At 45.5% G+C, this 14,464-nt stretch overlaps 1 protein-coding gene across 1 annotated transcript; it reads left to right on the forward strand.

Annotated features, from left to right (window-relative positions):
* Nucleotides 1-2,029: 2,029 nt before the first annotated feature.
* Nucleotides 2,030-6,653, forward strand: LOC146184797 (regulator of G-protein signaling 8-like). The gene is made up of 5 exons (XM_084608841.1): nucleotides 2,030-2,134; nucleotides 4,259-4,329; nucleotides 5,273-5,388; nucleotides 5,860-6,023; nucleotides 6,402-6,653. Exons 1-5 carry the CDS (start codon nucleotides 2,030-2,032, stop codon nucleotides 6,576-6,578), a joined length of 633 nt encoding a protein of 210 aa, XP_084464967.1. The 3' UTR covers nucleotides 6,579-6,653.
* Nucleotides 6,654-14,464: the final 7,811 nt, after the last annotated feature.

Here is a 14,464-nt window from a genome sequence, read left to right on the forward strand (position 1 = left end):
CCAGTCGGCCCACGCTGCGATAGAAGCGCCACCGCATCCTGCTTACGTCACAGATCAGTGTTGGTCTATACTCATGCGCGTATTCCTTACTGTGAAAACAGTAAAATGCAAATCAATAAAGGGAGGTTATTTTCTGGCTGTATAAAAAAAAGCAATCAACACAAAATGTCTATTAACAGCATCATATGATTAGAACGTTTCGTCTAACGTAGTCTGGATGGATTACTTGACTTTTTATAAAAATAAGCAAGAAAATAGACGCGTAAAAATATGTCAGCTGTTCTGAGCGTTATTTTGTTACGTGTTTGTACAAAATAAAAAGTGCCTTATGGGATCCTGGCGGCTTTTGTGAGAACCTCGTTGCAGGCCGTGTCACATGGCGACTCCCTTGTAGCGAAATTCCCCATGACTCCCTTGCGCTCCTTTCGCCCAAAGAAGTTCAAGGTAGTTCTGGTAGGCCGTGTGACAGGGATATAAGGCATCGTTTAACCACTCTCCATGTTCCGCTACAGCATGGGTTTACATCCAGGCCTAAGTTTGTTTTTTTTTGCGCTTGGAAGTTCGCGTTTCCGGCGTAAGCTAGCGTGGATTTTATTTCCAGTTTCTGTGTCTGTTTTGCATCGACTTCAAGACGATCGCTGAGATAATAAATTCTTTCTTAATCTGAAATTCATACGAAACGCTAGGTGATGTTATAATTATTCGAAACAATATCGCTGGGTTTGGCCCGGATAGCTGCTCGAAACGCATTAAGGACGGAAAAGAAGTTCAAAGTAGGAGCAAGCTACACGGTCAAAGCTCATTTGAGAACAAAAAGATGAAAAAGCATGGGTCACTAGTCGCCCCTGTGAAGTAGTCCATTTCTTTTTGCGGACGAAAGAAATGGGCGTCATTTCAGAGGGCTCCCAAGGTGCACGCGCCACGGCGGCTGCGTTGTCGATTTAACGACAAAGCGCCCTCCCCGTTTCGTGCCGTTCAGCAAGGAATTCCCAGCGCTTCTGCGGATGCTTCCTCGGAAATAAGCCCTGCACCGACACCGCATACGATGGCATTCTCAGCTAATCGCGCTCGCTGGCGCGCCCCCATGACCCCATTTCTTCGAGGGGGGGCGGATGGGGGCCCAGGAGTGGCGAGGAGGAAGGAACTCCCTCTACCTCATCCCTTCCACGACGGCCGTTCATTGAGGTCGTCCACGCACGCAGCTCAGGTCACGGCGGGAAAACGGGCTTCTCGAAGGAGCGGAGGAGGGCGCCGGCTGCTCGATTCCCTAGTGAGGAAACTGCGGCCGAGCGCTTCGAAGAAGTCTACTCTGGCGCCCCGTGTTAGCTGGGCTGCGAACTAGAGGCGGCCTTCGGCTATATAGAGAGGGAGGGGAACCACCAGCGTTTTTTTTTATATAGACACAAAACAAGTTGCGGTCGAAGCCGTCAAGTTCACCGCGAATACATGCGGACTCGAGGCAGCTAGCGAAATTTGCAGGCTTGCAGATTGCTGAACTTTACAGAAATATTCGCTCGAAATAAAGCAGTGATGTGGCGCTTTATGTTAAAAATATGTTAATATCAGAGGGATTACAGGCACGGAGCCACAAGTTGTGGCCTCAGCTGTGCTCTCTCCGGCGGGCTGTATATGTACGAAGCTGTTCGAGAAGGCGTTGCTGCGTTGTTCAACTTCTTTATTGACTTCATCGTTCAAAAGCATCAGGTACGGTGTTCTAGAGTGCCCTCTCGTGGTCCCAAGCGATTTGGCATTAGTCACTTAGAACTTTAAAAACAAAAGCGCTTCGGATATATTACTCTCAAAAGCAGGAGGGCACCATCACCATCGGTTTCCCACTTTTCTCTCTCCTTCTTGCAGCCACCAGATCGTCCCTCTCGCGGTCACGTTCGAAACAGCTCGTCCCACTTAACACGTTTCACGACTATGGCGAGAGTTGTGGGAGAAGGTTCGCGTTGTCCGCTGGCTGCGTCGTGGTTGGCTCATGCGAGCTTACGTCACGCGGACCGGAGATTATCGATCGATGACGCAGATGGGCCGCCTTATATGGACACGTCCTCGGGTCCCAACCGCTCAGCTGATGCGAGACATGCCTGAGGTAACTTCGGACTCGGCCGTGCCTCCTTCCCAGCGACAGGTGAGCGGTCCGCGTGCTCCTGCGAGAGCTTCGGCGTGCGTTGTTCTGCGGCTGTTCCAAGCGCTCGCTTTGGAACAGTGGCACAGAGCGGTAGCTTCCTTCCATAACTAAGCAGGTGTGCATAGGCAAACAGAGGAAACCAGCTTGTTTCAAGTAGCTCCTCTGCGTTCATGACTGAATGTTAATGTAATGCATGTTACAATATACAAATTATTATGCAAAACAGACCTTTTCCTGCAAGGTATCGGCTTTCCGTCATGGTTGATTGCGAAGTCCGCCGTTATCTTTCAACCGTTCGCCGCGCATCTCATACTCGTCCAGTTGTTTTTTCGAAACGTTAACGCCGATGCGTCCGCGGATCGGTTTAGTTGCCCATTATAAAAATAAACATCCCTGTACCTGCAAGACCGTGCATGGAACACAAAAGCTCGCAGCCAGCGGCGTGTTCCTAGGGCAGTTTCAGCGCCCATATTACCTTGACCCAGCGTTCGCTCTGAGGCCCCGCTAAGCCGGTCAGGGACACCTAGACGCCCGTGAGCTCTCACGCTGCGAAGCGTTAGACTGACCTGACGCTACGCGGTGCGAAAAGCAGCGCTGGCATTTTGGGCTCCTTCCGTCTTGGCTTCCTATGCTGGACCGCCACTGCTCAGCTTCGCGTGCCTGTTGCTGTTTAATCACGCCTCGACGTCTAGGCTTTTAAAGCAAGAATGCTGGCAGTACGCCGACAGCTTATGTTCTGAATAGCATGACAGTTGCTTTTCACTTGGAAACGAACAGGCGACCGAAATTTACGGCAATATGCATATTTCGCTCTTCGCCTTCGGTTGCAAAACTCGGTCGCTTGCCTCATGCAATGGCCATTTGTAACATATAAAGCCTGGCCTTTCGCCTGTGGTGAGTTAGGAGTGAGCGCTGATACCTCAGATAATTTACCTCGCAAAAAGAGAGAAGGATTCCTTAGCCTAAGCGCAGGAAAAAATATATAGACTGGACGTCAGTAGTTTTGAAACAACGGCCGAAATTCAATTGCCGCATATAAAGCCCACTTTTATTGTAGTTGCGGCTTACAACGGCGCTTATTACTTATTCTTCGTACAATATAAACATAATCGCTGGAGTATCCACTCTCAACTCACAAGCCTCAGAAGTGATATGCTGAGGTCAAACTCTAGCTTGGCACACCGTTTTGCGAGGCGAAAAGCATCGATACCGCAAAAAGCCACTTCAAACAGCCTTATTTAGGAAAATAGAGGTCCACGTTCCCTTCATCTCAGAGTCACAAGTACGCACAGCAATGAACAGTTTCGTGCAACAGGTGAAATATGCCTTCCTCGCCTCTCCTCCTGCTTCTCCTTTTCTCAGCGCTTACTTTTTTCGCCAACCCCTTCCAAGTAGAGTAGGTTTCAGTCACACTACAATAGGATTTTGCTGTGCCAGAAGATTGTATTGGATCAAATTTCAGCCGCGCTTGCTTCAACGCTTTGCCGACCATAAGCCCATTTCCAGGCGCTGTCACGGGATCATTGTGTAAACAGCTGGGGCAATCCCGCGAAGAGCTTAATTTCGAGAGATAATTGCCTCTCGCTGATTTCGCAGGCGCCGCATGAGCAAAAGAATCCGGCTCTGTCAGCAAACACTAGGGAATCTAAGATGCTCGACATGCGCCTTCCGCTCAACGAGCGACACTCCACTACTCCCGGAAGTAAGTTAATTGTCTGCTGTATCGGATCCGGCAGCAAAGTCTGCTTTGAAACGACGTAGGCGCCGCGCTCTCAGCACCAGGCAATATCAAAAGGAGCTCCGACGCAGGCGCGCTTGTCGGCAAGACGCGGTTGCTGAAGTGGTCGGCAGATGGCACGCGCTGCGCTTCAGTTTTCAAAATGGCGGCGCCGCTTCTCTGCCCTTCTGGCCTTCGCGTAAAAGCTAGAATCTGAACACTCCTCAAGTCCGCTGTTGCTTGTGCGCCTATAAAACATTACTTTCACATGCTGTTAGTGAACTAGCGCATTGTCAAAATAAGGTGCGCTACCCCTCATTCCTCTCTAACGCGTCTCAACAAAGTGACTCTAATTTATATGTCGTTTTCGGGCCTTTTGTGGTAACAAGCGCCCTTTCTCTCTGCAGAGCTCAAAGAAGATGTCCACCAGCTGCATAACCAGCGAGCCCCAGCAGGAAAAGCTGCACAAAAACTGCCTGTAAGTGTTCCTATATAGACCTTATTGCCATTCGCGAAGGCTTCATCTCATGGTGTTGCTTACGACATTAGAAGTAAACAACGTCAATTTCGCGGGTACTGCCAGATGGGCTAGTTGGGACATGCGGTGCATAATTTGTGCTTCGATGAATACATGCATTCGTTGGTGGGAAAATTATCAAGTGCGCCGCTCATCAAGCTCTTGACTAGCATTCCTTGCGCACTTTTGTTTTGACGACCCCGCTTTGCGCTCGACCAGCCCCGCCGGCGATGTTTATACACCAGTAGCGTTGCATTTATATATACTAAACAGCTAACGATGGCACAAGAACAGATCTATGTAAACCGCTGTAGCCTTCAAAAGCAATGGTATGAATTTTATATTACCATTACCACGATTAACCTATATTTCCTAGTTGCGGGCCTTCATGAGGCTAAAAAACGCGTTTGCACTCATGCGCCCTGCGGATCCTCTTTGGACAAGTTGCATATGTGTCTACTTTCGGGCGCATTAGCATCCCGCTTTGCACTCTAACGCTCCTTCCGTTGCATGCAATCATATATTGACTAAATTTCGAACCACATTTAAAATTATGATGGCGCAAGGTATGGTACAAAGGCAACTGTAACTCTCAGACTCGCAAGCCAAATTCCGTAGACATAAATAACCAGAGCAGTTGGTAGCTGTGGTTCAAAAGCCAGTCTGCTTCTCACCAAGATGCAGCGAAAATTCTCATTTCTACTCTACACGTTCAGCTGAGCATGGTGGCTGGCCAACTTATCAGTAGAACAGAACGCATGATCGTACAACCCGTAAGCTAGCCAGTTGTTCAACCCTGTTGAACGGTGATTCCTCAGTTGAGCGGCATTGTCAGGCAATTGATCAGGATAAAGACTCGATAGTACTGTTCTCACTACCCTTTTCCTCTCTTTTGCTTTCACAGAATTGAGCTGCTTCCGGCGAACCTTCTGAAAAGGCGCCAGGCGCCATCGGTGCGGCCTTCCCCTGAAGAAGCTAAAGAATGGGCCAGATCCTTCCGACACCTGACTTCATCAAAATGTGAGTAACGGATATTAGTGTTACATTCCTACCTTTGAATATTATTCTTCCGTTCTATTTTGGAAATAATTAATCAAATTAATGTGCGTGTGAAATAGAGTGAAAAGCCAGGAATCGCTAGACTAACACTGAAACGGTGTCATGTCATGTAATTTTGAAGGAGATTGGTCCGCACTAAATCTCCATGAACGCCCCATCACCGTCATGATGATCTCGCCGGGGAAACCAACACACAGGAGTATCCCGTCTATTTAACGAGAAGTCGAATGAGATTTCTCCGTTTCATACTGTCCTGCAAGTAATTTGCTTTAAATAATTAGAGGGGGAATGGGGAATAAACATTTCTTCCTGCTATGAAACTGGTACGCCAATGCTGTCATGCCAGCATGGCTGTGTTTTCGACGACTGTAGAAGTTAAGAAGCAATGATTGTGCTGGTTATGTGAGAGCGAGCTTTTCCTTTGCCCCGCAGATGGCCTGGCGCTCTTTCATGTGTTCCTGGCGAGAGAGTACAGCGAGGAGAACATCGAGTTCTGGTTGGCTTGTGAAGAGCTCAAGACCTGTCGTCCCAATAAGCTTTCTGTCAAAGCACAGAGGATCTTTGACGAGTTCATCGCACCGCACTCGCCGAAAGAGGTGTGCACCTACTGCTGACTCCGCAGTCAATGCATGGCAATGTAAAAACCCAAATGGTTCACCTTATTCAGAGATACTGATAATTACAGAAGAATTTATAGAGTGTCAAAGCTCCTAGTAAGCAGGAAGGGCCGAGTATGCTTTGCTTTTTTTCCATTGTGTGAGGAGAAGGTTTGTTTAATTTTGCGACATTGAGAGTGTCGGTCCAATCAACCGTCTGGCCACCCTTTTTACGATTACAAAAATGCTGCTGAATCCTTTCATTATTCGGCATGATGAGGTTATAGCATCGTTTTTTGTTCATGTTATGTGTCTGAAACCTCTCCAATTGAAAGCGTCTCTGGCCAGGAACTATATGAACATTCTTCACTGCTGCAGGTGAATTTGGACGCCCTGACGCGAGCAGAGGTGTCGGCAAGCCTGGCCAAGAGGCCTGACAGGACCTGCCTAGACCTGGCGCAGCGTCGTGTCCAGGGCCTGCTTGAGAGGGACGCCTACCTGCGCTTCCTCCAGTGCGAGCTGTACCTGGAGCTGTGCCGGCCGGCCGCGCCCTAGCCCCCGTACTCCTCCTCCCACAAACACCATTTGACATCGCTCTCCACTGGTGCCTTCTTCTTCGTCCCCGTCGCGCTGCACTTCTTCCCCGGTGCACGTAGAGAGCAGCAACGGAAACCCCGAGAAATAAACCACCGCGCTTCTAGATCCCACTCGTCTCTGCCTACTCATTCTCTAATTTACCAAGGACAGATAAATCATGGCCATGAGCTAAAATGTCCATTTTGGGGCAAACACTGCATGTCCACCAATGCTCCTTCACCTGAGGAAATCGTCGGACAGCTTCCTCAATTGATACGTATACACGTATGACAAGAGACCAGCGATGGCATAAAAAGAATGTTACTGCTGATCACTGTAAAAGAACACAGCATAATTATACATCTGACAGTGTGACTGTTTGACGCCCTTGTTCGGCGATGTACCGCTGCGGACATCCTATTGTCTCAAGCTCTCTCAAGCCCCGCAGCTCGTTTGTGGCGCGCGTGTACACGGCTTGGGCACACACATCACAGGATAGTGCATCAAGTTTGGAACCACAGTGATGAAAAGTACAATAGCTGTATGTTCCAATCCTGACCTAAGCGGCAGAAACACACAGGCTAAAGAAAAATCCATAATTAAATTGAGGACAGCACAGAAAGCAGTGGAGAGAAAAAAGACGAGGTTAACAGATGGAAACAGTACAGACTGGCTTGTGGAAGTGAGACGACTGATGATGCTTTAACATCAAGACCACGTGATGAGCATGTAGCGAAGAGGCGAGATGGCCCGTTGTCAATGGCAGCAGTGTGTGTACGGCATGTGTGTACGGTGTGTGAAATGAGATAAGCTGCGATAGGGCATCCATGGTCGGCGCTGGACAAAGAGAGGCACTAGACGTCCATGGCCAAAGAAGCTCTCAGGTGAGCAAATTATTTGGGAGGTTTCAACGGTACAAAGAAAGGTCATGCATGGGTGTAAATAAGGCGTGCGGACCAAAAGAAAGGCCATATCCACATAATTAACGCAAAAGAAGCGCACACTTACTTGTACAATAGCCTAAATAGTCATGACTTCAACTTTACAAGTAGTGGCGCCGAAAAGGTAATATTTCTTGCATGGCAAAAGACGTAAAAGCTTTTCAAGTGCTGCAAAACAAGCGAACATTTTCAGGCTATGCTCTGGTAGGATCACCACATGTGCTTCGGATATTAATGTATGCAGCAGACACTCTTACGCTCCAGTGCCAGTGCATCCATGCCGGAAATGAGCGAGCTTTGTCGTCGATACAATGACAGATGCCCTCATAATGCGCTTCCAACTGAGAAATGCGTTTGAAAGCACCCACGCGTTCTTTGAGGTGCTGCCCTCGTGGAACCGACCGGCAATGGAGGGCTGTCGAAAAGCGCTCGCGTGGCGTGTGCAATTCTGCATGCGGGCAACTAAAATCATCGAGGGAAATATTCTAGTGGATTTACAGACTAGCAAAGCATTAATATAGAGGATTACTAACTGTATCCTATCGCGCATAGCTGCGAGCACGGTGCAAGAAGCTGGGAGCGATAAGCGGACAGGGCCTTGCCTTATTTTACTGTATTAAAGCGTACACACAATAAATATTATGGCATTCGTGCTGTGACAACATGGTTATGGTTGTCTCGTCGGTCAACGCAGCCTACATATAGTCGATGCAATAACGAGCAGGCGTTAAAAACCCTAATAAATATGAAACCAGGGCGCTTGTTCACGGAGCTTTTAAAAGAAATCCTTGATTCACCTATGGGAATCGCGGTGCTGTTGAAGCATTGCATACAGTGACGTCGTTTGAAAGAAAAGATGGGTGGCCAAGTGGTTGAATCTACCGTCTGATCCCTAGGTCATGGGTCAGATGCACTGGCCTTAAGCCACCATGAATCAGTTACTTTTTAAAACGTACTATTTCATGCAGAAAAATGCTATATTCAGAACTTGCTAAGTATATTTAACTTGACTGAAGATAAAGCGCACGGGAAGACACACACAAGAGAAGAAGACACAGGACACGCGCTACCAGGACACATCAAGTTTTGATAAAATGCTAAGTATATGTGCTTTTTACAATCAAGCGGCATTAAAATGATGCCAATAACAAATACAGCAAAATAAATCACAAGAAGGGGCGCTAGGCTATTTCAATAAGAAGAAGGGTGGCTATGATTAGAAGTACACTTTGTTATACTAATTTCGAAAAGTAGTCATTTCGCTGAAATGAAATTTTCACGAGTCTCTTGCGAGTATTCCAAGCCCTATGTAGCCCAAATAAAACACCTTTAGGATTTACTCGGCATATGGAAATGAATATGGTGCTTAAGGGGTAATCACGTGACATTAAAGCTGACGTCAGTGCGCAGCCGACGCCAGGTTTGCGTTCTGTTCTGACTGGTGCGGTCGGCGGCTTAGCTGCCCTTGTGCGTCCGTTTTCTCTGCCCCTCAACCTCATGCGAGCACTGTTGTAATTAAAACTAAATCGCAGTCATGAGGGAGAGTTCGAACTATATGCAAAGACTGCGCGATGCGCACAGAGACCGGTGCATGAAAAAAATGAAACTGTGCGGCACCGACCCGCGTTTGCGGTCGATGTGCGCGACTGCACGGTAAGCATCGACTTGTGGCCGCCCGCGCATAAGTATGTTCGACATTCATGCGTTCCTTGTGCTCCGGAGTGGCTTCGCCACAAGAAACCAACGGAAAGCCTGAAGATCACTCTAAGGACGCGCGGCTGGTTTAAATATCCGTGACAAGAAGCAGACGAACCCGCGTGTTCCACAATTACACGTGTGCCGTAAAATGCTCCTCCCAGCGATGCTGCTCAATTCTTGAAGCTCTAATTTGACATAGAAATGACATTTTGATATTGTATACAAAAGTTGCTTGGGGCGCTTGCCTGATTCGATCAGAAGAAGTAGGATGTTTGCATCGTCTTTGGCGGCAAAGCCAAATAATCTGTTGTTACAGCGACGGTGCCGGTTTCGACACCTTGTTGCGGTGCGGCCTCGAAATTATTTTTTGAAATGTACGAAAAAAGCTCTTCATAGTTAGCGTAGGTTTGGCCAAACTAAGTTGTGCTTGTAATTATTGGTAAAGACGTGTATAAAGCATCTGAATACTTCCGCAATACAACTCAGCTCATCTACATCTACGCCGAATCCATAAGTTCTTGTTCCTGTAAACATCATGAGATGGGGCCACAGGTACCATCACTGAGACAGCGGCCTGTTTTGCTTCGCAGCTGACACAGATGATGCGAGCATCCGACGACTTCTGATCGAATCAGGAAGCACCACAAACAAATTTGCGAGGAAAAAATATGGAATACAAGATGCAATTTCTGCACGAAATTTAGCTACAATGATTCAGCGGTTCAACTCCGAGAAGCACAACACTCGTTATTCATGGATACGTTAAAGCCCCTGCTAATCAACTATACTGCACACGCAAATCAATCACCCTCAGTGTTTGTCGAGCCCTCCTTTCAAGACTTCCATTGCCTCAAGGTGTTGGCGACGTACTGCAGTGCATGAGCATGAGAACGGTGAAGCATATTGTCACGTACATTGCCGCGCTGCTCTTTTATGTGGAATGCGGCGTACAAATGCGTGAAGACTAGCCGTCCACGGATCGTCGCAACAGCTGGCTGCTAGGACACATCGGATTGTTTCAGCTGAGCCCCTGGTTGCCATAGATTTAATTCACTTCTTCCATTATACTCGTGGTGTATAGCCGTGCCACATACGTGATGTCGCATCTCAGACGGTTGTTTCGTTTAGTCGCAGTAGTTCGTGTGTACTTTCGGAACTTTAAAAAGGCCGAGATCCCTTGCGCAGCTCACGAGCTACCGTTTCGTGCTCGGTGTAAGGCTAGTATGGTCTACGACAACGCAATAACCCCTACGGATGCCATTGCTTCTGGTAGCCCACGACAGCATTTGATACGTACGTTCGCCCTGTTCTCTCTGTGGAGACTAAAATGGACGACTGCACCATAATCCCTCACAACGCACCGCCCACGGCACGTAAGTGAATACCATCTATTTAATCTACGAAAAGCAAAATAAATTCGCTTCTTCAATGTCCGCTGTAAAGCATCCGAAAACAATATTGTATATCAATCAAAGTCATGCGTGTCTCTAGGTCTTCATATAGGCGGCAATCAATTGACGGCACAGACGTTACTCTTTTCTCAAGACATGTCCTTAGTGCAAGTTCTCAGAGCGCGGCCTGTAAAAGAAAGTCTGGATGTACGCTGAAACTGGCATTTTACTTACGAGTACTGGCCTAATATTCCAGCCAAGCTAGAGTACAATATATATCGGTAATTTGGGAGAGGAAAAAGTATTGAAATCAAGTTTTCGCATGGGTATTTTCGCTGCAGTGAAAATAAAAATTGAAAACTACAGGTAGATAGCATACAGAAAAATATATCTCTTTCATAAATCCCCGTAAAGAGGAACGGTCAGAAAACTAAGAATAAAAACAGTGGGCAAGACATTAACTAATTTTATATGCGAGAAATATGACGAATCGGGATTGAAGTGTCACGGAAAAACAAACAGGGAGACAATCTGACGCCCACATATGTGTAGTAAATGAAGCCTACCGGGGATCACAGGACTGTAATGATAATCGCGTCAAATGGGCCCGGAGAATGAACTGTACTGATAATGGCATACCCACTTTGAAAGCGATGGACATCAAGCCTCAAGCGAGAAATTATTTACAATATTTATTTATACCTCAGCGCAGTGGAGCGTTACAGCAGAAGTGGTTAAGACATTCGTGGAGACATACAGTGGTGTGTTCAACGCTTGAATCCACTGAAACATACAAACTACAAAATAAATTCAAGTTATGATTGACAGGAAAACAAAAGTATGAAGAAGTAAAGTAGTACATGATCACCGGTTTTTTACAGGCATGCATGCAATAATTATGCGTCATGAATGTCTGTTGCAAAACGTGCCAGATCAAGAAGCGAATGTTCCGAGATGTTCCGAAAAATGCATTTCAAGATTCAATTGTGCGCGAAAAAAGCTACTCAATTTGAACGTGTAAGCACCTGTGTAGAGGGACGTCAAGTTAAGTTCATTATGACGTCTGTTTAATGTTTCTGGAGCAGAAGTACAGTGATTGAATGAGAGCCTGACTGAAGAGTTGATTACGCAATTCAAGAATTTTAATGACTCGATGGGGCGACATACAAAACGCGTTGTTATATCTGGTAAGGATGTGTGGAAGATGATGAGAAATAGCGGTCACCGCGGCAAGCAATAAAACGCACTGTTTTTTTTTTGCTTCGTTTTTTGACAGCCTCCAGCCTAATAATCTGCGATTCTATATATGGATTCCAAACTACAGAAGCGTAATCTAAAACTAGACGAAATAGTGATTTTTACATTAGTAGCTTAATGCCAACAGCAAAGTTAGTTATTATACGCCGCAGGAAGCCTAACTTTTGAATTGCTTTGTTACAGATGTAATCAATGTGATTAGTCCAAGAAAATTACGTTATGCGTGAAAATGACACCAAGCTAATTATACTCGGACACACTATTTAAAGTATGGCCCTGAAATGTGTAACTAAACGTCGATGGAGAATATTTATCAGAGAAGGACATCAGGACAGTTTTATCAATGTTATTGCTAATCTCTCTTGTATTGCGCCAAGTACAAAACCTAGTAAAAGATTCTTGTAGGCGAACTAATCTCTCTTGTATTGCGCCAAGTACAAAACCTAGCAAAAAATTCTTGTAGGCGAAAATGGTCATTGGAAGAATTAATCACTTCGTATAAAATCCAATCACCAGCGAAGACGAATCTTAAAAGAAATGTTGTTAGGCAAATTGTCTATGTGTATTAACACAGTAATGGCTGGAGGACAGAGCCGTGATGAAACCCTGATGTGGCTATAATGAAGCAGATTCAGTAGAGCTCTCAGAAACGAACTGGTAGCGATGTGCTAGGAATCTGAAAATCCAATTAACTAGTTCTGGTTTATTTAGTACAACATTAAGTTTAGCAAGAAGCTTAGAATGCACTGCAGTGTCATATGACTTCGAGAAATTAATAAAAATTGCATCAACCTGGTTACAAGGTCAACGTTAAGTGAAATGTGACGCGTGAATACAAACAACTGTGTTGCTGTACTAAAACCGAGTCTAAACCCATGCTGAATGTTAGAGAGTAAATTATTAGATCCTAAGAAAAACATGATATGCTTATGATTGATATGTTCCAGCATTTTGCACGATTGTGAAGTCCGTGATGTCGAACTGTAGTTTGACACGAACTCTTAATGACCAAATTTATAAAAAGGAAGCAATTTGGTTGACTTCCATCAAGATAGAATTGTAGCAGGCATCGATAATTTCGTAAGTATTACTGGTAGATATTTCACTGACCGCAACGAGTACCGAGCCAGGGACGTGTTATGAATACCACCCGTATAAGTGCATTTTTTTGTATCTAAGTTTTGGGATAAGATTTAAAATTCCAAAACTACTCATCTCGATGCTACATTAATTACTTCGGAAGAAACTAGATCGGCAAGTGGCTGGATGAGATTGTTATCGGAACCTAATACGGACTGAAAAATAAATTTTGAAAGCATTCAATGCTATTGCCGGGTCGTAAAAAACGTCATTTCTTATCTTAAACGAGGTGGAAGAACCAAATTAGCAGATCATGCAGATGAGCACGAAATAAAGTTTTGCCATCGCATTTTAGATTAAGTTCGTTCTTGGCATTGAGATGGTCTGTGGCAACGCTTATAGATACTGGTCTGCCGTTGGTCGCTATGAGTCTCGCAAGGAAACAAGAGATTGGAAATATCTCTCTCTGATCATAGGATCATTACACTGTTCGGAACCACTGAGCCTTGCGAACGCATCGTGACAGGTGACAGATGCAAACTGAATTTTAAGCCTAATCACACGTGTTGGACACCTCTCATTAGAAATTAGTGAAACGTAGCGTAGCGAAATCATGGTATATTATTGCTTTAAGAAAATCATGCATCCATTCTATTAAAGATAGTTTCATGTATCAAACTCGACGGCTTCAAAACGCAGGATATCCCAAGCAGCTGTTAGTATCGGTAGCGGATACTATTTTGTGAAGTATAAAGTCTTCTCAGGAGAGCATGGAGAACTCATCCATTAACCAGCCTAAAAAAGAAAAGATAGCTGTCAATCCGTACATTCATCACCTCTCGCATAGACTAAAACGAATAGGAAATCGAGCAGGTGTGAAAGTTGTGCTTTCGGCTCCCAATAAATTAAGAAAAATGCGCAAAACAGATAATGGTACGAGGAGCATTGGTCAGGGCTGTACACTATAAAACACAGACCCTTATATGGTTTGCCAGAAGGGGGTGGTATACTCTGTTCCACTGTCTTGTGGAAAGCATTATGTCGGACAGACGGGACGTTGTATTAACGAAATATTAATGGAGCATCACAATAATGTATTTGGTACGGTAAAAGAAACTATTAGCATACATTGCAGGGACTGTAAAAGCGACGCTTGCCAGCCCTTTCTAGAGGAAGCAAAAATAATCAACAGGCATAATGACCAGACAGTTTGGGAAATTTTAGAAGCAAAAGAAATCAACAGGGGAAAGGAAACTTGTATCAGCAGCCCGTCTATAGCGTTATCGGAACGGGAAGTAAGATTTATAAACATGAGAAAATGATGCGTAGTGAAATTTTGGATGACACGTGTTTCTCTTGCACATCTTACGTTTTCTGGTATATTGTTTATTGGTTCTTGTTTCTTTTATTGTGTGAACGTGTTCATATATATGGATGCAGGCATGCAGTAAACTTGTCAGTTGAAAGTCAGCGCTTGTCTCGTTGTCTTCCTTCGTCG

The sequence above is a fragment of the Amblyomma maculatum genome, chromosome 7 (assembly GCF_055883805.1).
Source record: "Amblyomma maculatum isolate TAMU_Amacu chromosome 7, ASM5588380v1, whole genome shotgun sequence".
NCBI lineage: Eukaryota > Metazoa > Arthropoda > Arachnida > Ixodida > Ixodidae > Amblyomma > Amblyomma maculatum.